At 44.5% G+C, this 23,456-nt stretch overlaps 1 protein-coding gene across 2 annotated transcripts; it reads left to right on the top strand.

Moving 5' to 3' along the window:
- The first annotated feature begins 1,359 nt into the window (after window positions 1–1,359).
- LOC124014059 (Y+L amino acid transporter 2-like) lies at window positions 1,360–23,111 on the top strand. 2 transcript variants are annotated; one of them, XM_046328747.1, is made up of 10 exons: window positions 1,360–1,457; window positions 5,037–5,689; window positions 13,721–13,846; window positions 14,098–14,242; window positions 20,355–20,478; window positions 20,675–20,778; window positions 21,030–21,126; window positions 21,514–21,663; window positions 21,976–22,159; window positions 22,481–23,111. In XM_046328747.1, exons 2-10 carry the CDS (start codon window positions 5,185–5,187, stop codon window positions 22,555–22,557), a joined length of 1,512 nt encoding a protein of 503 aa, XP_046184703.1. In that variant the 5' UTR covers window positions 1,360–1,457; window positions 5,037–5,184; the 3' UTR covers window positions 22,558–23,111. The 2 variants fall into 2 exon arrangements, with proteins under 2 accessions (XP_046184703.1, XP_046184702.1); XM_046328746.1 differs by lacking the exon at window positions 1,360–1,457 and adding an exon at window positions 1,780–2,101.
- The last annotated feature ends 345 nt before the right edge of the window (window positions 23,112–23,456 follow it).

Genomic DNA, 23,456 nt, shown 5'->3' with positions numbered 1-23,456 from the left:
CAGCTAATATCTGCCTTTAATCGATGTATCATCAGTGATCAGTGGTGGAAAAAGTGCCCAATTTTCATACTTGAGTAAAAGTATAGATACCTTAATAGAAAGTTAATCAAGTAAAAGTCACCCAGTAAAATACTACGTGAGAAAAGTCTAAATGTATTTGGTTCTAAATATACTTAAGTATTAAAAGTACACATAATTGCTCAAATATACTTAAGTATCAAAACTAAAAGTATAAATAATTTCAAATTCCTTATATTAAGCAAAGCAGACAGCACCATTGTCTTGTATGGATAATCAGGGGCACAATCCAACGCTTTACAAATGATGCATTTGTGTTTAGTGAGTCCGCCAGATCAGAGGCAGTAGGGATGACCACATGTTATCTTGATAAGTGCTTGAATTGGACCATTTTCCTGTCCTGCTAAGCATTCAAAATGTAACAAGTACTTTTGGGTGTCAAGTGAAATGTATGGAGTAAAAAGTACATTATTTTCTTTAGGAATGTAGTGAAGTAAAATAAAAAGTTGTCAAAATTATAAATAGTCAAGTACAGATACCCAAATAAACGACATAAATAGTTCTTTAAAGTATTTTTACTTAAGTACTTTACACCACTGTCAACGATCATGAATCACTTCAGGATGAAGTTTCAAAATAATTTTCCAAAACTAATGTTAATTATTTAAATATCTAACTACATCCAGAACAAAGTTTAAAGTTCTGCCAATCATGAACACGGACTCAACACAAAAGCAGAGATACCACAATAAGCCTAATGATGTTTTAGAGACAAGCTAGCAACTGGAAGATTGCCAGTTTGAATCCCGGGTCTGATGGAAAAAATCTGTCAGGAAGTGAGCTGGAAACTGGAGTGTTGCTGGTATCAAATCGTAGATACCATTACCTACCGTTGTGCCCTTGAGCAAGGCACGCACCCCCATAACAACAGATCGTCGGGCACCCTCTCCAAAAGCGGGGTTGGGTTAAAAGCAGAAGTCAAATTTCAGTAATTGGAACAACAAAATCTTAATCTTTAATTCTCAAACATTCATTTGCCAACGTTGAGTAATTGGAGGTGTGTAGCAAATTATGACCAGAAGACGGAGCTGTGTAACCAATTTTGGGCTCCCTTATCAATTACAATGATTCAATGCAGATACTTCCTCACGTGTCTTCATCATTAAATCAATATTGTTAACTTTTTGATTCAACAATAATATAGTGGTTTCAAATATGATCACATGGCACATACAATAAATTAGGATAGTGATGAAAAATTCTAAGTGGCTTCGAGTCCTCAACATCCTTTGAATCGTACTTGAATCATTTCTTAGAGTGATTCATCATTCATTTGATTCCCACGCTGCTTTCTACTGTGCCAGATTATTGACGATGACGAGCAAAGAAACATCAACAACATAATTGCCCAAAACTAAAACAAGAATCACCATCAACAGGTAGGCTAAAACAAGAATTAAAGAGTCATGTTGACTTTAATTGCCACAGCAGAAATTATGCGTTAACTTGTGTTACAGTATTGCTTCCGTTCCTTTCCTCGCCCCAACCTGGGCTTCAACCAGGGTCCCTCTAAAATGCTACTAGCGCGCACCGCTAAACCAGCCAGTTCACACCGGTTACACTTTTGAATAGCCGAGTAAACATGATCAGGCCTGTGACTGCATTATTCATCAATTTGATGGGAAACTATACATTTTACAGTGAAACCCATTATCAAAACACAGAGGCATTATCCTCCATCTCCCTCCTCTTCTTTTCCCTGTCTCCTTGGTAGCATCTGGGACAGAAAACAGGTACACAGTTCATCAGCTGATCAACTGTGTACCTTCAGACTCCGGTAGGAGGGCGAGCAGGTTGGCGGAAGCCAAGTCAGAGCAGAGGACGCGGCGTGACGGACAGTTAGGGAAGGGCATCAGTTGAGAGCGCACAGAGATATTTTGATCACTTTGTTACAATAGTGAGTAAAACAATGAGGGATGAAATGAACGTGTTATAAAAAACCTGCCACATAGGCTTTCGAGAAGAAGAGCAAGAGGACACCCAAGGAAAGGGAGCCAAGTTCAACTATAGCCACCTGGAAAAGGTAAAACCCCTGAAATAATTGGCATGTAACCTAACTACATTTACATTTACATTTAAGTCATTTAGCAGACGCTCTTGTCCAGAGCGACTTACAAATTGGTGCATTCACCTTATGACATCCAGTGGAACAGCCACTTTACAATAGTGCAACTAAATCTTTTAAGGGGGGGGGGGTGAGAAGGATTACTTTATCCTACTTTATCCTAACTAAATCTACAGTAGCAATGCAGGGTTTTTACATTTGTATGATATATTTCAAATACAGAGAATGTAGTTTGACTGTAATTGTACATTTTACTATCTGTTTAACACGTGTTTTCCCCCCAGGAGCTAATCGTTACATTACATATGAACTTCTAATGGCATTCCTATGTAGCTAACGTTCATCAATAAAAATGCGCTGTGTCACCTCTGCAGCTTTGCCAGCTTTGCAACGAATAAGTCTCTTGAGTTGGCCGAATGATTTCGGCTAACTTGTCATACTGAATAGTTTATTTCTAGCTTTGAGAGAGTGAGCGAGAGAGGAGAATAGAGATCAGAGAGTGAGAGAGAGACAGCATATATTTCAGGTAGGACACAGCAACCTTGAGTGGTATATCTCTTTGAGTAGACTACTTATCAGTGCCTGCTTGGACCTTGCACCTCACTTCCAGGGCCTCTACTTGTGAGCGTCTCCTGCCCTTCTGCCCTGCCCTTTGTGATCACGCGCTGAGACTCGGCTATCTTACTGTCCTCCCCCAATCACTCTTTCTTTTCAACTGAACTCACATGCCAGGGCTGTCTATCTAGCTGCACTACTTCGCCATCTCTCCCCTTCTCCCCCACCCCGTCTCAACCCCACCACGGACTGCGTAGCCGCCTACGTCTCTACCGTATTCACTCGAGCTCTCTTTTCCTGGCGTTCTATGATGTGAGGTGGATTCATTGTGATCAGACCTGTTTTGACTTCCTGTGTCAGGAGGACGATGCTCTGTCCCTGTGATGTGATATGACTGCCTGTCATTGACCTGTTGTTTTGTACTGGAATTGGTTTTCTCCAGAGCCACACAGCTCTATGGATCGACTCTGATTCTCACACACACACACACACACACACACACACACACACACACACACACACACACACACACACACACACACACACACACACACACACACACACACACACACACACACACACACACACACACACACACACACACACACACACACACATTCACTCCCACCTGATTTCTCCAGAGCCACACAGCTCTATGGATCTACTCTGATTCTCTCTCTCTCTCTCTCACACACACACACACACACACACACACACACACACACACACACACACACACACACACACACACACACACACACACACACACACACACACACACACACACACACACACACCACACACACACACACACACACACACACACATTCACTCCCACCTGATTTCTCCAGAGCCACACAGCTCTATGGATCTACTCTGATTCTCTCTCTCTCTCACACACACACACACACACACACACACACACACACACACACACACACACACACACACACACACACACACACACACACACACACACACACACACACACACACACACACACACACACACACACACACACACACACACACACACACACTCATTCACTCCCACCTGTTTTCTCCCCAAAAATGTTGCTCTTCTGATGGTATGTGTTCTCTTTCTATCAATTGGTCAATATGTCTATCTACTTCATTGCTCTCCTTGTCTCTACCAGTCTCCTGTTACTGTTTGCCTCTGGCCTAATTATGTTCTGCTCTTATTCTGTGTTTGTTTTTATCGTCCCCTGTCTTGCTCTACAGGCCAAGTACTGTTCATCCAGTCCAATCAGCATTACTGTTCACTACGACACAGTTCCGTGGTCTATTCATATGTTTTTCAATCAACTCCCTCCCCTACCCTTCAGGGATCCCCAAAAAACAACTTATCTTGTACCAGAAATAGCCATTAAGTAGCTGGTGGCCCTTGCCCTGGCCCCTTTCTCACACAGAGCAGTGTGTGTGTGTGTGTGTGTGTGTGTGTGTGTGTGTGTGTGTGTGTGTGTGTGTGTGTGTGTGTGTGTGTGTGTGTGTGTGTGTGTGTGTGTGATAAAACTGTAGCTAGCCCAGGACCCCTGCCCGGACCTGGCCCCTCTCTCACACAGAGCAGTGTGTGTGTGTGTGTGTGTGTGTGTGTGTGTGTGTGTGTGTGTGTGTGTGTGTGTGTGTGTGTGTGTGTGTGTGTGTGTGTGTGATAAAACTGTAGCTAGCCCAGGACCCCTGCCCGGCCCTGTCCCCTCTCTCACACAGAGCAGTGTGATGTGTGTGTTGTTTTGTTCATGTGCTGTCTGTCCTGACTGAGCATGTGTGATATACTGGAGCTGATGCACTAAGATGCATTAACACAGCATGTGTCTAGTCATTCAAACTCCACACATGCTGCTGAAGGTAATGAACTTTGCAAAACGTGACGCTTCGGGTCAGCATGCTGTTGACTCCGAGCAAAGCTTGGTGTATGTCACTGTAGAATAGTTACAGTTAAGACTAAAAATATCACATTGGCAGTCAGTGACAGCCGGTAATGAACGTTATAGTGTTGTCAGGCCTGTGTGCCTCTCTCTCTCACTCTGTCAATACACTTAAGCTTAAAAGGTCATTTACTAAAACCCCTAATGGCTCTCAAATTGCCATCTGTGAAACCCTATCCGATAACCAACAGCGTAACCAACAGCGTAACCAACAGCGTGTGTATGTGTCTGTTAACATTTGTGTTTGTGAATTGTATTCAGTTAGTTACCAAGGTATCACAAACAAACATTTATGTACAAAAAAAAGAAAAAGAACTGAAGGTTCCATTTGATGACAGCTTGGTTTCCACGGCAACACCCAAACACTCTCTTGTATGTCTTTTTTTTCCACAGATGTCAGAGGGACCCTCATAGCTGGAAAACAACTTAACCTAAGCTCTTATAACCAATCCTCTCCACCAACTGACTGATTGACAGCCACCTGGTCCAATCACTGTTGCTCACTTCCCCACATCCCATCTCCAACCTCCACTCCACCACAATGGCGTCTTACAGCCCCGCCCCCACGCAAGCACACGCCACCAACGGCAGGTCGCCATCGCTCAAGTCGGGCGACTCGGGGGGCGACAACGATTCCATGAAGCTGAAGAAGGAGATCTCTCTCCTGAACGGCGTGTGTCTCATCGTGGGCAACATGATTGGCTCGGGCATCTTCGTCTCGCCTAAAGGTGTGTTAATCTACAGCGCCTCCTATGGGCTGTCGCTGGTAGTGTGGACCATCGGCGGTATCTTCTCTGTGTTCGGGGCCTTGTGTTATGCCGAGCTGGGGACCACCATCACCAAGTCAGGGGCCAGTTACGCTTACATCCTGGAGGCCTTTGGAGGGTTCCTGGCCTTCATCAGGCTGTGGACCTCCCTGCTGATCATAGAGCCCACCAGCCAGGCGGTCATAGCCATCACCTTCTCTAACTACATGGTGCAGCCCGTCTTCCCCACCTGCATAGCCCCCTATCTGGCTAACCGCATGCTGGCAGCGGCCTGTATATGTGAGTATGTTATAGTCATTGTGTATGGGGGGTTCTTGTTGGTGTGTTGGTGCAGTACTGTTCCACTGTCTCTACTGTAGCTTGGGCCCTGGGTTTTTCCTAACCACTGGAACTTATCAAGAAAAACTCGGGGCCCCAACCATAGTATTGGCAAGGACTTTGCATACTGACTGTGTGTGCGTTCACAGTCCCGTTTGTGCTAAACGTGGATATATGGGTTTATGCGCCTCTCTTTGTGGGAAAGGGGAACAGAAAGTAAATGACGGCATACCCACATCAAGCACCTCAGCAACCGAAGGGAACACTAGAGGTTGAAAGAGGAACAGCGAGGGGAGGACAGAGACAACAGACTACAACACGTGCTTCCTGTCTAAAAGACCGAAGATGGGGGAAAGGAGAATCCACTCAACTATTTTAAAATGTCTGTGTGACTTGTCTTATCACATGACCTGACCAGATGAAACTGCAAGCATAGCCCGTGACCCATGACAATAGTGTACTGTAAATTGATAATTTATAAACCAAGGGAGATGAGGATGAATAGAGGTTAGCAAGGTAATATGTGGAGAGCAGAGTGGGAGTGTTGAGACATGTATACTGTTCTAGCTGATTAGTAGAAAACTGGACCTCAGCACAACCACTCACAGTCATATTATCCTTGTGAGTTTGACAGACATTAGTAGGTTACGTATAAGACAGACTACTGGAACAGATTGATAGGGGCTCCCGAGTGGCGCAGCGGTCTAAGGCACTGCATCTCAGTGCAAGAGGTATAGTACCTGGTTTGATTCCAGGCTGTATCACGGCCGGGATTGGGAGTCCCATCGGCCCAACGTCGTCTGGGTTAGGGCTTGGCTAGGGTTGGTTGCCATTGTAAATAAGAATTAGTTCTTAACGGACATGCCGAGTTAAATAAAGGTTATATAAAGAAAAAATGTAAACAAATGACAAACAGAATATTAGCAACAAGATGGAACCCTGAGTCAACGAGACAGAAGTCTACTACGGAAATCAGGCGGAACACTGTTACAATATTTACTAAAAGGCATAAGCCTTCTCCTTCAAGTTTCAAAAAATGACTAAAGGAATAATTAACACCCAATCATCTAATTCCAACACACACACTTAGATAAACAATGCTTTGAGGACTGTGAATGTGTAAATGTATTTTCTACTTCAAGACTCTGACTCCAGCCTTGAAGCATGGCAAAGAAGTGAACCATAACCGCAGTTCTCGGATCAGATTTCTCTGCACCCCATCCTTACCTTAACCATCAAGTGGATGGGAAAATACCTGATCCTGTATCGGTGGTTACAGGCGTTGGGGGACTTCAACAGCCAATGAAAAGACCAGTAACACCATGGCAGGTAGAAATCTTCTATTTTGACCACAGATATCTCGGATCTAGACTATCCAACAGGACCAACCTGATCAACCCCAACCTCCCCACCAGGCCTGATTGAAAAACCACACCTTGGACATCTGTGTTCCCACCCTTCTAGCCTTTCACTGTCAATACAACCACACCTTGGACATCTGTGTTCCCACCCTTCTTGCCTTTCACTGTCAATGCAACCACACCTTGGACATCTGTGTTCCAGATCTAGCCTTTCACAACAGGACCAACCTTGACATCTGTGTCCCACCCTTCTAGCCTTTCACTGTCAATACAACCACACCTTGGACATCTGTGTGGCCAGCTACGCTCTGTCAGTCATCTGTTAGTCCAGATCACTCACGGTCTCTGTCTGGACCGGTCTGGGTGGTGTGATATGTTATGTTTAACCTTTTACTGCAGTGGGCTAAATCAGGGTCACATTCAGTGTTTCTTGGTAGTCTTAAACACATCTACTTTGAAACAAAAGTATACACCTCACATACATGGTTATGGGCTTAAAGAAAGAAGACACCTGTACCGTGTCAGATATAGAGTTTGCGTATTGCACTTTATATACATCACAGAAGACTGAAATACACTACATGACCAAAATATGGACACCTGCTTGTCAAACATCTCATTCCAAAATCATGGACATTAATATGGAGTTTGGTCTCCCCTTTGCTGCTATAACAGCCTCCACTCTTCATGGAAGGCTGTCCACTTGATGTTGGAAGATTGCAGCAGGGACTTGCTTCCATTCAGCCACAAGAGCATTAGTGAGGTCGGGCACTGATGTTGTTAGTCCTGGCTCGCAGTCTGCATAATAGGGCTCTGTGCAGACCAGTCAAGTTTTTCCACACCGATCTCGACGAACCATTTCTGTATGGAACTCGCATTGTGCATGGGGGCATTGTCATGATAAAACAGGAAAGGCCCTTCCCCAAACTGTTGCCACAAAGTTGGAAGCACAGAATCGTCTACAATGTCATTATCTGCTGTACCATTAAGATTTTCTTTTCACTGGAACTAAAGGGGCCTAGCCCGAACCATGAAAAACAGCCCCAGACCGTTATTCCTCCTCCACCAAACTTTACAGTTGACACTATGCATTGGGTCAGGTAGCGTTCTCCAGTCACCCGCCAAATCGGAAACTCGGTAGTGAGTGTTGCAACTGAGGACCGACAATTTTTACGGGCTACGTGCTTCAGCACTCATCATCCTGTTCTGTGAACATCTGTGGCCTACCACTTCGCTTCCCAATAATAGCAATTACAGTTGCATGGGGCAGCTCGAGCAGAGCAGGAATTTGCCGAAATGACTTGTTGGAAAGGTAGCAACCTATGACGGTGCCACGTTGAAAGTCACTGAGCTCTTCAGTAAGGCCATTCTACTGCCGATGTTTGTCTATGGAGATTGCATATCTGTGTGCTCGATGTTACACCTGTCAGCAACAGGTGTTGCTGAAATAGCTAAATCCACTCATTTGAAGGGGTGTCTACATACTTTGGTATATACAGTGCCTTGCAAAACTATTCTACTTATTTTGTTGCATTACAACCTGTAATTTAAATAGATTTTTATTTGGATTTCATGTAATGGATATACACAAAATAGTTCAAATTGGTGAAGTGAAATGAAAAATGACTTGTTTAAAAAATATTTATAACTGAAAAGTGGTTGGTACATATGTATTCACCCCCTTTGCTATGAAGCCCCTAACTAAGATCTGGTGCAACCAATTACCTTCAGAAGTCACATAATTAGTTAGAGTGCACACAGGTTGACTTTATTTAAATGTCACATGATCTGTCACACGATCTCAGTAGATATACACCTGTTCTGAAAGGCCCCAGAGCCTGCAACGCCACTAAGCAAGGGGCACCACCAAGCAAGCGGCACTATGAAGACCAAGGAGATCTCCAAACAGGTCAGAGACAAAGTTGTGGAGTACAGATCAGGGTTGGGTTATATTTTTTTAATTATCAAACTTTGAACTTCCCACGGAGCACCATTAAATCCATTATTAAAACATGGAAATAATATGGCACCACAACAAACCTTCCAAGAGAGGGCCGCCCACCAAAACTCACAGACCAGGCAAGGACGGTATTAATCAGAGAAGCAAAAAAGAGACCAAAGAAAACCCTGAAGGAGCTGCAAAGCTCCACAGCGGAGATTGGAGTATCTGTCCATAGGACCACTTTAAGCCGTACACTCCACAGAGCTGGGTTTTACAGAAGAGTGGCCAGAAAAAAAGCCATTGCTTAAAGAATACACGTTTGGTGTTCGCCAAAAGGCATATGAGAGACTCCCCAAACATATGGAAGAAGGTACTCTGGTCAGAGCTTTTTGGCCATCAAGGAAAACGCTATGTCTGGCGCAAACCCAACACCTCTCATCACCCCGAGAATAACATCCCCCCAGTGATGGTGGTGGCAGCATCACGCAGTGGGGATGTTTTTCATTGGCAGGGACTGGGAAACTGGTCAGAATTGAAGGAATGATGGATGGCGCTAAATACGGGGAACTTCTTGAGTGAAACCTTTTTCAGTCTTCTAGAGATTTGAGACTGGGACGGAGGTTCACCTTCCAGCAGGACAATGACCCTAAGCATACTGCTAAAGCAACACTTGAGTGATTTAAGGGGAAACATTTCAATGTCTTGGAATGACCTAGTCAAAGCCCAGACCTCAATCCAATTGAGAATCTGTGGTATGACTTAGATTGCTGTACACCATCAAAACCCATCCAAATTGAAGGAGCTGAGGCAGTTTTGCCTTGAAGAATGGGCAAAAATCCCAGTGGCTAGATGTGCCAAGCTTATAGAGACATACTCCAAGAGACTTGCAGCTGTAATTGCGGCAAAAGGTGGCTCTACAAAGTATTGACTTTGGGGGAGTGAATAGTTATGCACGCTCAAGTTTTCAGTTTTCTTGTTTTATTTCTTGTTTGTTTCGGGTTATATTTTGCATGTTGTATAAATCAAGAGATACATACAACCCCCCCCCCCCAAAAAAAAAAAACATTTCAATCCCAGGCTGTAAGGCAAAAAAATAGGAAAAATGCCAAGGGGGTTGAATACTTTCGCAAGTCACTGTATAGTGTATAACAAAACCATTTGACATAGAAACACTGGATTTTCTGCAGGTTTAAAAACATGTTTATTAATTATGAAAAATATAACATTCCACCCATGACGCCACTAGAAGGCAATTTGGTAACTTGACTGCAGGAAAGCTAAGAAGACCTCCTATTTATAGGAGACTGTTTTGGTCTAGATCTTCATATCTCTTCATACCTTGTTTGGGGGAGGAAGCGGGAGACGGTGTTATGGTTCCCCAGTGGTTATGGGGGAGGAAGGGGAGAAGGAGTTATGGTCAATGATGTACATTGGCCTGTATGTGTATATTTATGGTTAAAATTAGGACACTGACAGCGTAACAAAACTAGGAAAACCGCAGGGTGCTATTATGAACCTTCTTTGTCTGGACCCTCTCTTTCAAAGATAATTAGTAAAAATCTAAATAACTTCACAGATCTTCATTGTAAAGGGTTTAAAATTCTGTTTCCCATGCTTGTTCAATGAACCATAAACAATTAATGAACAGGCACCTGGGGAACGGCCGTAAAGACACTAACAGTTTACAGACGGTAGGCAATTAAGGTCACAGTTATGGAAACTTAGGACACTAAAGAGGCCTCTCTACGGACTCTGGAAAAACACCAAAAGAAAGATGCCCAGGGTCCCTGCTCATCTGCAAGGGCATGCTGCATGGAGGCATGAGGACTGCAGATGTGGCCAGGGCAATAAATTGCAATGTCCATACTGTGAGACGCCTAAGACAGCGCTACAGGGAGACAGGACGGACAGCTGATCATTCTCTCAGTGGCAGACCACATGTAACAACACCTGCACAGGATCGGTACATCGGAACATCACACCTGCGGGACAGGTACAGGATGGCAACAACAACTGTCCGAGTTACACCAGGAATGCACAATCCCTCCATCAGGGCTCAGACTGTCCACAATAGGCTGAGAGAGGCTGAACTGAGGGCTTGTAGGCCTGTCGTACGGCAGGTCCTCATCAGACATCACTGGCAACAACGTCGCCGATGGGCACAAACCCACTGTCGCTGGACCAGACAGGACTGGCAAAAAGTGTTCTTCTGGTCAGATTCACGTTCATTGTCGGAGGAATCGGCGTTACACCGAGGCCTGTACTCTGAGGCAGGACGATTTGGAGGTGGAGGATCCGTCATGGTCTGGGGCGGTGTGTCACAGCATCATCGGACTGAGCTTGTTGTCATTGCAGGCAATTTCAACACTGTGCGTTACAGGGAAGACATCCTCATCCCGTATGTGGTACCCTTCCTGCAGGCTCATCCTGACATGACCCTCCAGCATGACAATGCCACCAGCCACACTGCTCGTTATGTGTGTGATTTCCTGCAAGACAGGAATGTCAGTGTTCTGCCATGGCCAGCGACGAGCCCGGATCTCAATCCCATTGAGCATGTCTGAGACCTGTTGGATCGGAGGGTGAGGGGCTAGGGCCATTCCCCCCTAGAAATGTCCGGGAACTTGCAGGTGCCTTGCTGGAAGAGTGGGGTAACATCTCACAGCAAGAACTGGCAAATCTGGTGCAGTCCATGATAAGGAGATGCACTGCAGTACTTAATGCTGACTGTTACTTTTGATTTTGACCCCCCCCTTGTTCAGGGACGCATTATTCAATTTCTGTTAGTCACATGTCTGTGGAAATTGTTAAGTTTATGTCTCAGTTGTTGAATGTTATGTTCATACAAATATTAACATATGTTAAGTTTGCTGAAAATAAACGCAGTTGAATGGGAGAGGACGTTTCTTCTTTTGCTGAGTTTAGATATGAACTTGAGTGTTAATCATTTAGGCAAACACTATGGTACATGATATTATGGCTGCTTTGCATGAATATATTGCTGAGGAGCACTTTTAGTATTTTAAAGGTTCGCTAAACATGATGTAGTGTGTGAGATATATAGGGTGTCTCTAAAACGGCACTGATGAAAAGTAGTTTACTACATAGGGAATAGGGTGACGTTTGGGATGTCACCATTTTGAAAGGAGGGATACATTGAATACATATTCAATCAGTGAAAGGGAGAACAGTAATGATTCAGACTGGACCATCCTATGAATCTATCTCCATGTAACTTTATGAACTTGAAGGAACAAACACTGATAAGGACAGAGAGGGATAGATAGAGATAAGGTTAACTGGAAAACATGTTTTCTTAACTGGGGGAGCAGTGTACAAGGACACAGTTAGCAACTGTCTGTTTCTGTCAGTAAGTCGATTGGACAGTCAGTCAGCCAGTCTGTATCTGTCAGTAAGCCAGTCAGTTTGTCAGTCAGGCAGCCAGTCTGTATTTGTCAGTAGCTAGCCAGTCAGGTAGTTAGTGTGTATTTGGCAGCCAGGACGCTAGACAGTCAGTCAGTGTGTATTTGTCAGCCAAGAAGCTAGACAGTCAGTCAGTGTGTATTTGTCAGCCAGGAAGCCAGGAAGCTAGACAGTCAGTCAGTGTGTATTTGTCAGCCAGGAAGCCAAGAAGCTAGACAGTCAGTCAGTGTGTATTTGTCAGCCAAGAAGCTAGACAGTCAGTCAGTGTGTATTTGTCAGCCAGGAAGCCAGGAAGCTAGACAGTCAGTCAGTGTGTATTTGTCAGCCAGGAAGCTAGACAGTCAGTCAGTGTGTATTTGTCAGCCAGGAAGCTAGACAGTCAGTCAGTGTGTATTTGTCAGCCAGGAAGCTAGACAGTCAGTCAGTGTGTATTTGTCAGCCAGGAAGCTAGACAGTCAGTCAGTGTGTGTCAGCCAGGAAGCTAGACAGTCAGTCAGTGTTTTTGTCAGCCAGGAAGCTAGACAGTCAGTCAGTGTGTATTTGTCAGCCAGGAAGCTAGACAGTCAGTCAGTGTGTATTTGTCAGCCAGGAAGCTAGACAGTCAGTCAGTGTGTATTTGTCAGCCAGGAAGCCAGGAAGCTAGCCAGTCAGTCAGTGTGTCAGTATGTTTGTACTTTGACTAATGTTTTGACGAGGTCTTTAAATAATTTCAAGGAGTGCACTTTATCTGTCTGGTCTCTGCTCTTTTCTTCTGTGGAAAACAACTGGCTGGACTGCTGCAGTCAGCAGCCTCATTTCCTCAAGCTACGCAGACTCTAAAACTAGAACACGCACACGCGTACATGTCAGCGTAGTGGCCAATCAGAGTCCAGACTTGCTCATCCACAAGGAATTCTGACTCTCAGGGACCCCGTTATGTAGATAGAGAAGCCTACACTGAGGTATAATGGTGTTGCTATAGTAGGCACCTCAGACCCATGCAGCTCAGCCCCACAATGCTGTGTGTGTGTGTGTGTGTGTGTGTGTGTGTGTGTGTGTGTGTGTGTGTGTGTGTGTGTGTGTGTGTGTGTGTGTGTGTGTGTGTGTGTGTGTGTGTGTGTGTGTGTGTGTGTGTGTGTGTGTGTGTGTGTGTGTGTGTGTGTGTGTGTGTGTGTGTGTGTGTGTGTGTGTGTGTTTACGTGCGTGCGTGTGTTTACGTGTGTGCGCTCCGTCTCTCTGTCTCACTCTGCAGTAACGTAGATCTTAATGTCTGTGTTTCTCCCACAGGTTTGCTGACCTTTGTGAACTGTGCCTATGTGAAGTGGGGGACGCGTGTCCAGGACTTCTTCACCTATGCTAAGGTCATCGCCCTCATCGCTGTCATCATCACCGGCCTGTTCAAGATAAGCCAAGGTACCGATGACAGGATGTCTCCCCCTCAATACAAATCACTAATATCGTACAAATATTCACCCATCCGTCCACTATACGGTACATTCACAGACACAGACATGCACACTGTGAACACTCATGTTCCTTCACATACATTTATTTGACATAACTTACATATTTATATCTTATATTGACATGCATTCATTTGCACCAGTGAATGTATGTATTTATGTACGTGTTATAATGCGTGTGTGTGTGTGTGTGTTCCTCAGGTCAGACACAGAACTTTGAGGGCATGTTTGAGGGCTCGTCGACGGATCCAGGAAACATAGCTCTGGCGCTTTACTCTGCTCTGTTCTCTTACTCCGGATGGGACACACTGAACTTCGTCACGGAGGAGATCAAAAACCCAGAGAGGTTAGGGGGGAGAGAGGGAGGGCAGGATAAAAGGTACCAGTGGGCAAAGGGTTAACCCTCTGTAAGGAATAAGGAGTAGTGAAGGAGTAGAGGATGGGAAGCAATGAGAGTATAGTGAATGGAGGCTTAGATATATGGAAGGAGTTAAGGCAGTGGTGGAAAAAGTAGACAACCGAGTAAAGATACCTTAATAGAAAATGACTCAAGTGAAAGTTATCCAGTAAAATACTACTTGAGTAAAAGTCTAAAGGTATTTGGTTTTAAATATAGTTAAGTATCAAAGTAAATGTTATTGCAAAAAATATACTTACGTATCAAAATCATTTCAAATTGCTCATATTAAGCAAACCAGAAGGCACAATGTCCTTGTTATTTTAATGTATGGGTAGCCAGTGGCACACTACAACACACAGACATCATTTACAAATGAGTCCGCCAGATCAGAGGCAGTAGGGATGACCAGGGATGTACTCTTGATAAGTGCGTGAATTGGACCATTTTCCTGACCTGCTAAGCATTGAAAATGGAACTACTACACCGGCTCGGACGCTCGTCGGAGACGGCAGGGCTTGAAAACTATTATGGACTACACAGGGAAACCCAGACGCGAGCTGCCCAGTGAGCCTACCAGACGAGCTAAATGCCTTTCATGCTCGCTTCGAAGCAAGCAACACTGAAGCATGCACGAGAGCACCAGCTGTTTTGGATGACTGTGTGATAACATTCACAGGTCAACATTCACAAAGCCACCAGGCCAGATGGATTACCAGGACGTGTACTCAAAAGCATGCATGGACCAACTGGCAATTGTCCTCACTGACATTTTCAACCTCTCCCTGACTGAGTCTGTAATACCTACATGTTTCAAGCAGCCCACCATAGTCCCTGTGCCCAAGGAAGCGACGGTAATCTGCCTAAATGATTACCGCCCCGTAGTACTCACGTCGGTAGCCATGAAGTGCTTTGAAAGGCAACTGCATCCTCCCGGATACCCTAGACCACATATGTCAGAGTCAAGGCCCGCGGGCCACATCCGGCCCGCGAGAAGGTTTTTTACGGCCCCTGGGATGATCTTGATTTATTATTAGAACCGGCCCGCAGACCGCAGCAAGCCGGCAGCCCGCAGATCTTTTACACGCACCAATACTACATTTCCCACAATGCAACGGTGACGCACCGAGCAGTAGGCTGCTTCATTTCAATATTTATTGGCACAGCAGTTGTCAGCATCACAGTAAAATTAACTTTCAGATACCCATCAAAAATGGCAAAACGGAAGGTGGACACTGAGAACCGGGGGTTTCAAACAAGGTGGGAGTCGGAGTATTTGTTCACGGAGGTAGCTGGAAAACCTGTGTGTCTTCTGTGTGGAGAAAGTGTGGCGGTACTGAAAGAGTATAATCTGAGACGACATTATGAAACGAAACACGCGGACAAAAACAAGAATATGGACATGGAACAAAGGCTACAAAAGGCAGAGGAATTAAAACGAGGCCTCAAATCTCGACAGGCTCTGTTCAAAAAAGCCAAATCACAAGGCCAGGCTGCTGTCAAGGCCAGTTTTATTTTGGCAGAAGAGATCGCTAAATCAGCCCGGCCATTTACGGAGGGGGATTTCATCAAAAACTGCATGATTAAAGTTTGTGACGAAGTTTGCCCAGAAAAAAGGCAACTCTTTTTAAATGTGAGTCTGAGCAGAAACACCATTGCCGAGAGAGTAGACCAGTTGTCCATCAATCTAAAAGAGCAGCTTGTGAAAAAGGGAAAAGATTTCATTGCATATTCCTTGGCTGTGGATGAGAGCACCGACATTTCTGACATTGCCCAGTTGTCAATTTTCATCCGCGGAGTGGACTCCAGCCTAAGCGTGACAGAGGAGTTTTTGGCTTTACGTCCTATGCATGGCACAACTACGGGGCATGATTTGTATGAAGAGGTGTCAAGATGTGTAAATGAGATGGAGCTGCCTTGGGAAAAACTTGTGGGTTTGACAACCGACGGAGCACCTGCGATGTGTGGACACAGGAGCGGCCGGGTGGTGAAGATACGGGAAAAGATGCAAGAGGAAAACGCGACAGGTGAGCTGACAGCTTATCATTGTATCATACACCAGGAAGCGTTGTGCGGTAAAGCCTTGAAAATGGAGCATGTAATGAGCATCATCACGCGCACAGTTAACTTTATCAGAGCCAAAGGTTTGAATCACCGCCAGTTCAAGGCATTTCTGACGGAGTTAGAAACGGAGCATGGTGATTTGCCTTATCACACAGAGGTGCGATGGCTAAGCCAGGGAAAGGTGCTTCAAAGATGTTTCGAGCTTCGTGAGGAGATTTGTCTGTTCTTGGACAGCAAAGGGAAAGACACAACACAACTCCGAGACGAAATGTTTCTGTGTGAAATGGCTTTTCTGTGTGACATTACGAGTCATCTGAATGCAATGAACTTGCAGCTGCAGGGTCGGGATCGTGTCATCTCTGATATGTACAGTACAGTGAAGGCATTTAAAACCAAACTGACTCTGTGGGAGACGCAGATGCGGAAAGAAAATTTGAGCCACTTTCCCAGCTGCCAGACCATGAAAGAGAAGCTCTCTACCAGTGCGTTCCCGAGCGCACAGTTGGCTGATAAAATAGGTATGCTTGCCGCTGACTTTCGACGCCGATTTGCTGACTTTGAAGCACAAAAAAGCAGGTTGGAACTGCTCGGTAACCCATTTGCTGTTGACGTGGAAAGCTCACCACCAAACCTCCAAATGGAGTTGATTGACCTCCAATGCAATGATGCACTGAGGGCAAAATATGCGGCAGTGGGTGCTGCGGAGTTCGCCCGTTTCCTCCCCGACACAATGCCCCAGCTGCGCATCCAGGCTGCTCAAACGTTGTCTATGTTTGGCAGCACATACCTGTGTGAACAACTGTTTTCTTTGATGAACTTGAACAAAACATCACACAGAAGTCGACTTACTGCTGAACACCTCCACTCAATTCTGAGGATTTCCTCAGCTCAGAGCCTTACCCCGAACATTGATGAACTTGTGGAAAAGATGGGACACCACCAAGTATCACCCTCAACCTCAAACAAGTGAACATTACTGTGCAATCACATATTTAGAGTTTTTACTCAGTTCAAGTTTAAAAGTTAAAGTTTAATATTTGTTTTCACTGCATGTTACTTCTCCTTAAACAAAGTGTTGTTTTTGATTAATAGATTTTTGCACTTTATTTTATTGTATTTCAATCCAATTATATTTTAAAAATATTTCAGTTGAGTGGATGATAGAAAATTGCTATTATTGTTTTTTTCTTTGAAGTAAATTTAGCCCACTTTTGCTAAAATAGAAAATATAGGCTACTGATGGTGCCTTGAATACCGGTTTCTTTCATTTAATGTTCATGTTATGGGGATTTTTATATAAAGGAAATTTGTCTTTTGTGTCTGTTGAAAATTAAAGATTACTGACAGAGCCATAAGAAAATATTGCTTTATTTATCTGATCATATTGGAATATATTTGTTAGGTTTTCAGTAGGTTCAATTAGGTTCACTAGACTATATGCGTCATTTAAAAAATTTTCAATGAACATTCGAACAGTCCGGCCCTCGGCTTGTAGCTAAATTTTTTATTTGGCCCTCCGTCCATTTGACTTTGACACCCCTGCCCTAGACCCACTCCAATTCACATACCGCCCAAACAGATCCACAGATGACGCAATCTCCAGGTCATCTACAAGTCCATGATAGGTAAAGCTCCGCCTTATCTCAGTTCACTGGTCACGATGGCAACACCCATCCGTAGCACGTGCTCCAGCAGGTGTATCTCACTGATCATCCCTAAAGCCAACACCTCATTTGGCCGCCTTTCATTCCAGTTCTCTGCTGCCTCTGACTGGAATGAATTGCAAAAATCGCTGAAGTTGGAGACTTTTATCTCCCTCACCAACTTCAAACATCTGCTATCTGAGCAGCTAACCGATCGCTGCAGCTGTACATAGTCTATCGGTAAATAGCCCACCCATTTTTACCTACCTCATCCCCATACTGTTTTTTATTTATTTACTTTTCTGCTCTTTTGCACACCAATATCTCTACCTGTACATGACCATCTGATAATTTATTCACTCCAGTGTTAATCTGCAAAATTGTAATTATTTGCCAACCTCCTCATGCCTTTTGCACACAATGTATATAGACTCCCCTTTTTTTCTACTGTGTTATTGACTTGTTAATTGTTTACTCCATGTGTAACTCTGTGTTGTCTGTTCACACTGCTATACTTTATATTGGCCAGGTCGCAGTTGCAAATGAGAACTTGTTCTCAACTAGCGTACCTGGTTAAATAAAGGTGAAATAAAATAAAAAATAAAAATCTCAATCGCACTCCACACTGCCCTTTCCCACAAAAGGAACACCTATGTGGGAATACTGTTCATTGACTACAGCTCAGCGTTCAACACCATAGTGCCCACGAAGCTCATCACTAAGCTAAGGACCCTGGAACTAAACACCTCCCTCTGCAACGGGATCCTGGACTTCCTGACAGGCCCCAGGTGGTAAGGGTAGGCAACAACACATCTGCCACGCTGATCCTCAACACAGGGGCCCCTCAGGGGTATGTACTTATTCCTCTCCTGTACTCCCTGTTCACCCACGACTGTGTGGCCAAACACGACTCCAACACCATCATTAAGTTTGCTGACGACACAACTGTGGTAGGCCTGATCACCCACAACAATGAGACGGCTTATAGGGAGGAGGTCAGAGACCTGGCAATGTGGTGCCAGGACAACAACCTCTCCCTCAATGTGAGCAAGACAAAGAAGCTGATCGTGGACTACAGGGAAAGGCAGGCCGAACGGGCCCCATTAAGATCAACGGGGCTGTAGGAGAGCGGGTTGAGAGTTTTCAAGTTCCTTGGTGTCCACATCACCAACGATCTATCATGGTCCAAACACACCAAGACAGTCGTGAAGAGGGCACGGCAACACCCTTTCCCCCTCAGGAGACTGAAAAGATTTGGCATGGGTCCCCAGATCCTCAAAAAGTTCTACAGCTGCACCATCGAGAGCATCCTGACCAGTTGCATCACTGCCTGTATGGGAACTGCTCAGCATCTGACCGTAAGGCACTACAGAGGGTAGTGCGTACAGCCCAGTGCATCACTGGGGCCAAGCTTCCTGCAATCCAGGACCTATATAATAGGTGGTGTCAGAGGAAAGCCATTCAAATTACCCAATGTGTATAGCTATAGCCTCATTGTTGTTATGTTATTGTGTTACTTTTTATTATTTTTTACTTTAGTTTATTTGGTAAATATTTTCTTAACTCTTCTTGAACTGCACTGTTGGTTAAGGGCTTGTAAGTAAGCACTTCACAGTAAGGTCTACACTTGTAGATGGCGCATGTGACAAATCGGTGCATGTGACAAATCGGTGCATGTGACAAATCGGTGCATGTGACAAATCGGTGCATGTGACAAATCGGTGCATGTGACAAATCGGTGCATGTGACAAATCGGTGCATGTGACAAATAAAGTTTGATTTGATTTAATACTTTTTTCAGTCAGGGAAAATGTATGGAGTAAAAAGTACATTATTTTCTTTAGGAATGTAGTGAAGTGAAAGTTGTCATAAAATATGTATAGTATAGTATAGTATAGTATAGTATAGTATAGTATAGTATAGTATAGTATAGTAAAGTGCAGATCAACCCCCAAAAAAGACTTAAAGTAGTACTGTAAACTATTTTTTACTTAAGTACTTTACACCACTGAGTAGAAGGATGAGAGGGCTCTTCCTCCTGAGGGAAGGATTTATCCGATCCCCTTGGCTCTGATTCGCACACTTAAACGCTGATGAAATGGAGCAAGACAGACATGACTGGATCACAAGCTACTTCCAGGAGTTCTCAGGCAGATTACGTGACAAAGCACACCCCGCCTCCTCCCTCTGCTCCTCCCCCCTGCTCCTCCTCCGACTCAACTCTTGACCCGTTCACTCATGGAGAACCCTGGATGTTTCCGAGCCATCCTAAATGTTTTCGTACTTGCTGTGTTGTTTTCTAAAAATCTAAGTGTCTCTGTCTCCCCCTGGTGTTTTGTTTGTGTGACCTACAGGAACCTGCCCCTGGCCATCGCCATCTCCATGCCCATCGTCACTGTGATCTACATCCTGACCAATGTTGCCTACTACACTGTGCTGCCCATTCCCGCCATCCTGGACAGTGACGCTGTGGCTGTGGTAAGTTCACTTCGGATCGAGATAGGATTCCCTGTAGATGACACAACATAAAGCCGGGTTCTATACAGTATGTCAGATGTATACAATTCCATCCGCAGTATCATCCCATTGAATAAGCCCTAAATGACTTTGTCATAGGATGTACTGTAAGCGTTTTTGAATTGGTGTAGTATAAGATCTGTTTTTATTCCCCCAGACGTTTGCAGACCAGGTGTTTGGCGTGATGAACTGGACCATCCCTCTAGCGGTGGCTCTCTCCTGCTTCGGAGGACTCAACGCTTCTATCCTGGCCGCCTCCAGGTCAATTAGAATGACATGACGGATACGCGTCTTAACTATCATTATCACATCATCGTCCTCCTCTTCATCATCGTTACTGTTATCACTGATCCTCTCCTCCATATTTGACCAACACGCGATAACCCTGTGTGTGTGTGTGTGTGTGTGTGTGTGTGTGTGTGTGTGTGTGTGTGTGTGTGTGTGTGTGTGTGTGTGTGTGTGTGTGTGTGTGTGTGTGTGTGTGTGTGTGTGTGTGTGTGTGTTCCCTGCAGGCTGTTCTTCGTGGGCTCCAGGGAGGGCCATCTCCCAGACTACCTCTGCATGATCCACGTCACCCGCTACACCCCCATCCCCGCACTGCTCTTCAACGTCAGTCATCCCGCAAAACTGTCTCTGTGTTTTTGTGTGGGGGTGCATCTGTCTGACTGTCTGTGTTGAAAAATGTACATTTCCATTGTCTTACGAGTTGTTATCATTGTTCAGTTTTGCATTTGTCCGAGTTCTGTGTCAACGTTCTGCCTCTGCGTCTACCGAAAATTCGGACCCATCTTTTTGTCTGCCTCCGGGTTCCGTCTGTCCCAGAAATCTGCCTACCTGCCTCAGCAGTCCTTTATTTTAACCCGTTGTTCTGTCTGCCTCAGCGCACTGTTTGTCTGTCTGTCCTGTAGAGTTCAGCTCTCCCTCTTTCTACAGTGTCTCTGAAACATAGTCTGTAAGTACAGTATATTGACATAATGCTGTTGCTCTATGCTATAGGGTGCCATGGCTCTGGTCTATCTGTGTGTGGAGGACATCTTTAAACTGATCAACTACTACAGCTTCAGCTACTGGTTCTTTGTGGGCCTGTCTATCCTGGGACAGCTGTACCTGCGCTGGAAACAGCCAGACAGAGTCCGACCCCTCAAGGTAACACAATCGTCCACACATTCACCTTTAACACCAATAGGCTCCACACAAAACACTGTAGCCTATAGACCTATTCAAATGCAAACTTCCATTGGTGTTGTAACGTCTGAAGCGTTTGTACTGTAATTCACAAAAGTTTTGAATCTCTTTCACTGTTTGACGTCAATACCAGACCCTGTTTGATAGTTGTGACAACTCTTCTTCTCTCTCCTATCTATCTATCTATCTATCTATCTATCTATCTATCTATCTATCTATCTATCTATCTATCTATCTATCTATCTATCATCTATCTATCTATCTATCTATCAGCTCAGTCTGTTCTTCCCGATCATCTTCTGTTTCTGCACCGTGTTCCTAGTGGTGGTTCCCATTTACAGTGACACTATCAACTCTCTGATTGGCATCGGCATCGCCCTATCAGGAGTCCCCGTTTACTTCCTGTGTATCTACACTCCCGCCACCAAAAGGCCCATGTGGCTCCGCAGGTTCTTTGGTAAGAATCAGATGAATGTTTGAATTTAGTATAGTGTTGAAAAAATCTGGGGACTTTACCCAAATTCCCAGGGTTTCTGGAAAATCCCGGGGAATCTACCAAACCAGGATTTCTGGAAAACCTGGGAACTTTGGGGAAATTACTGGAATTTTACGACCCTAGTTTGGTATGACATGAGTTATGTAAGTACATTATTTTGTATGCCTAAATTTTTTAAATGTACATTCTTCAACCAAAGTGCACTTCTCATGCTATTGCTAATGTCACTACATTGATGATGTATTTTGATGGATAGGTCTCTCATCCTCTCTCCCTCTATAGCCAACTTTGGTCTGTTGATTCAGAAGGTGTGCTATTCTGTTGTGACTGAGTTGGATGTCATAGAAAAGTTGGAGTGAAGAGATAAGAACCAACACACTGAAGACGCACAAAACACTTCTTCGCCAGTATTTCCCTCAGCCATGGGCTGCTGATTCAAACGGCAGCCATTCATTGGACCAAATCTCTGGCCAACCAATTATCGCCATGATATGTTCATGTTCATTGGACGATGGGGTCGTTCTACGGCCAGGATGACACTCCAGCTGCCTCTGAGGACGTTCCACACACACACACCTGATGTATCAATACTAAACCATTCCTATGCCTTACATGTTTTACTCAAATACTGATATTTATGATCTTTCAATGTAGGCATCTGCACAGGCAGCCCAATTCTTGGCCAATAATTGGGCAAAATATCAGAACGGGGCTGCCTTTATAAACACAGAGGTATAAGTCTACTAATACCTGTGAAGTGGCATTAATAAAATGTCATTATTGAATAACAAAAGAGATACTGAAGACATGTAGGAAAGAAATGTAATTAGAGGGTTAATTTGTTTTGTGGGTAGGTAGATCATCATTCAAACAGCACTGCTGACAATAAATGTCGTCTTTGGCATCACCTGTAGTGAGGACTAGAACAGTAGGTTGCTCTAGCCACTTTTTTTGTGTGTTCTGTGTAAATGTCTGTCCCACCTGAAGCTTTTAAGATCGTTGTGGGGGGTGGGGGGGGGGGGGGTTGGTTGAGTCGATGGTTAGTCAAAGGGTTACACTGTATTTATAATAAATTACTGATAGATGTTACATGACTGACTTTTTCTTCTTCTAAATTCCCACCATGGACGAGTAGAATACAGACAGTAGTTGTAACCAGAGCGACATATAGAAATCAACCAGGTTTTAGAACAGCTGCCATGTTAGCAACCTTTATTTCCTAAATGTAACGATACGAGACCACCGCCGACTAAATTCA

The sequence above is a fragment of the Oncorhynchus gorbuscha genome, linkage group LG25 (genome assembly GCF_021184085.1).
Source record: "Oncorhynchus gorbuscha isolate QuinsamMale2020 ecotype Even-year linkage group LG25, OgorEven_v1.0, whole genome shotgun sequence".
NCBI classification, from domain to species: Eukaryota; Metazoa; Chordata; class Actinopteri; order Salmoniformes; family Salmonidae; genus Oncorhynchus; species Oncorhynchus gorbuscha.
This window is presented reverse-complemented; position numbering and strand designations above follow the sequence as displayed.

What these genes read in the sequence shown, in the direction of transcription:
- LOC124014059 (XM_046328747.1), top strand. Translation starts at nt 5,185, where the DNA reads ATGGCGTCTTACAGCCCCGCCCCCACGCAAGCACACGCCACCAACGGC. An exon ending in GCTGGCAGCGGCCTGTATAT is followed by an intron (nt 5,690 to 13,720) that starts GTGAGTATGTTA and finishes TTTCTCCCACAG; the next exon opens with GTTTGCTGACCTTTGTGAAC. An exon ending in GTGGCTCCGCAGGTTCTTTG is followed by an intron (nt 22,160 to 22,480) that starts GTAAGAATCAGA and finishes CTCCCTCTATAG; the next exon opens with CCAACTTTGGTCTGTTGATT.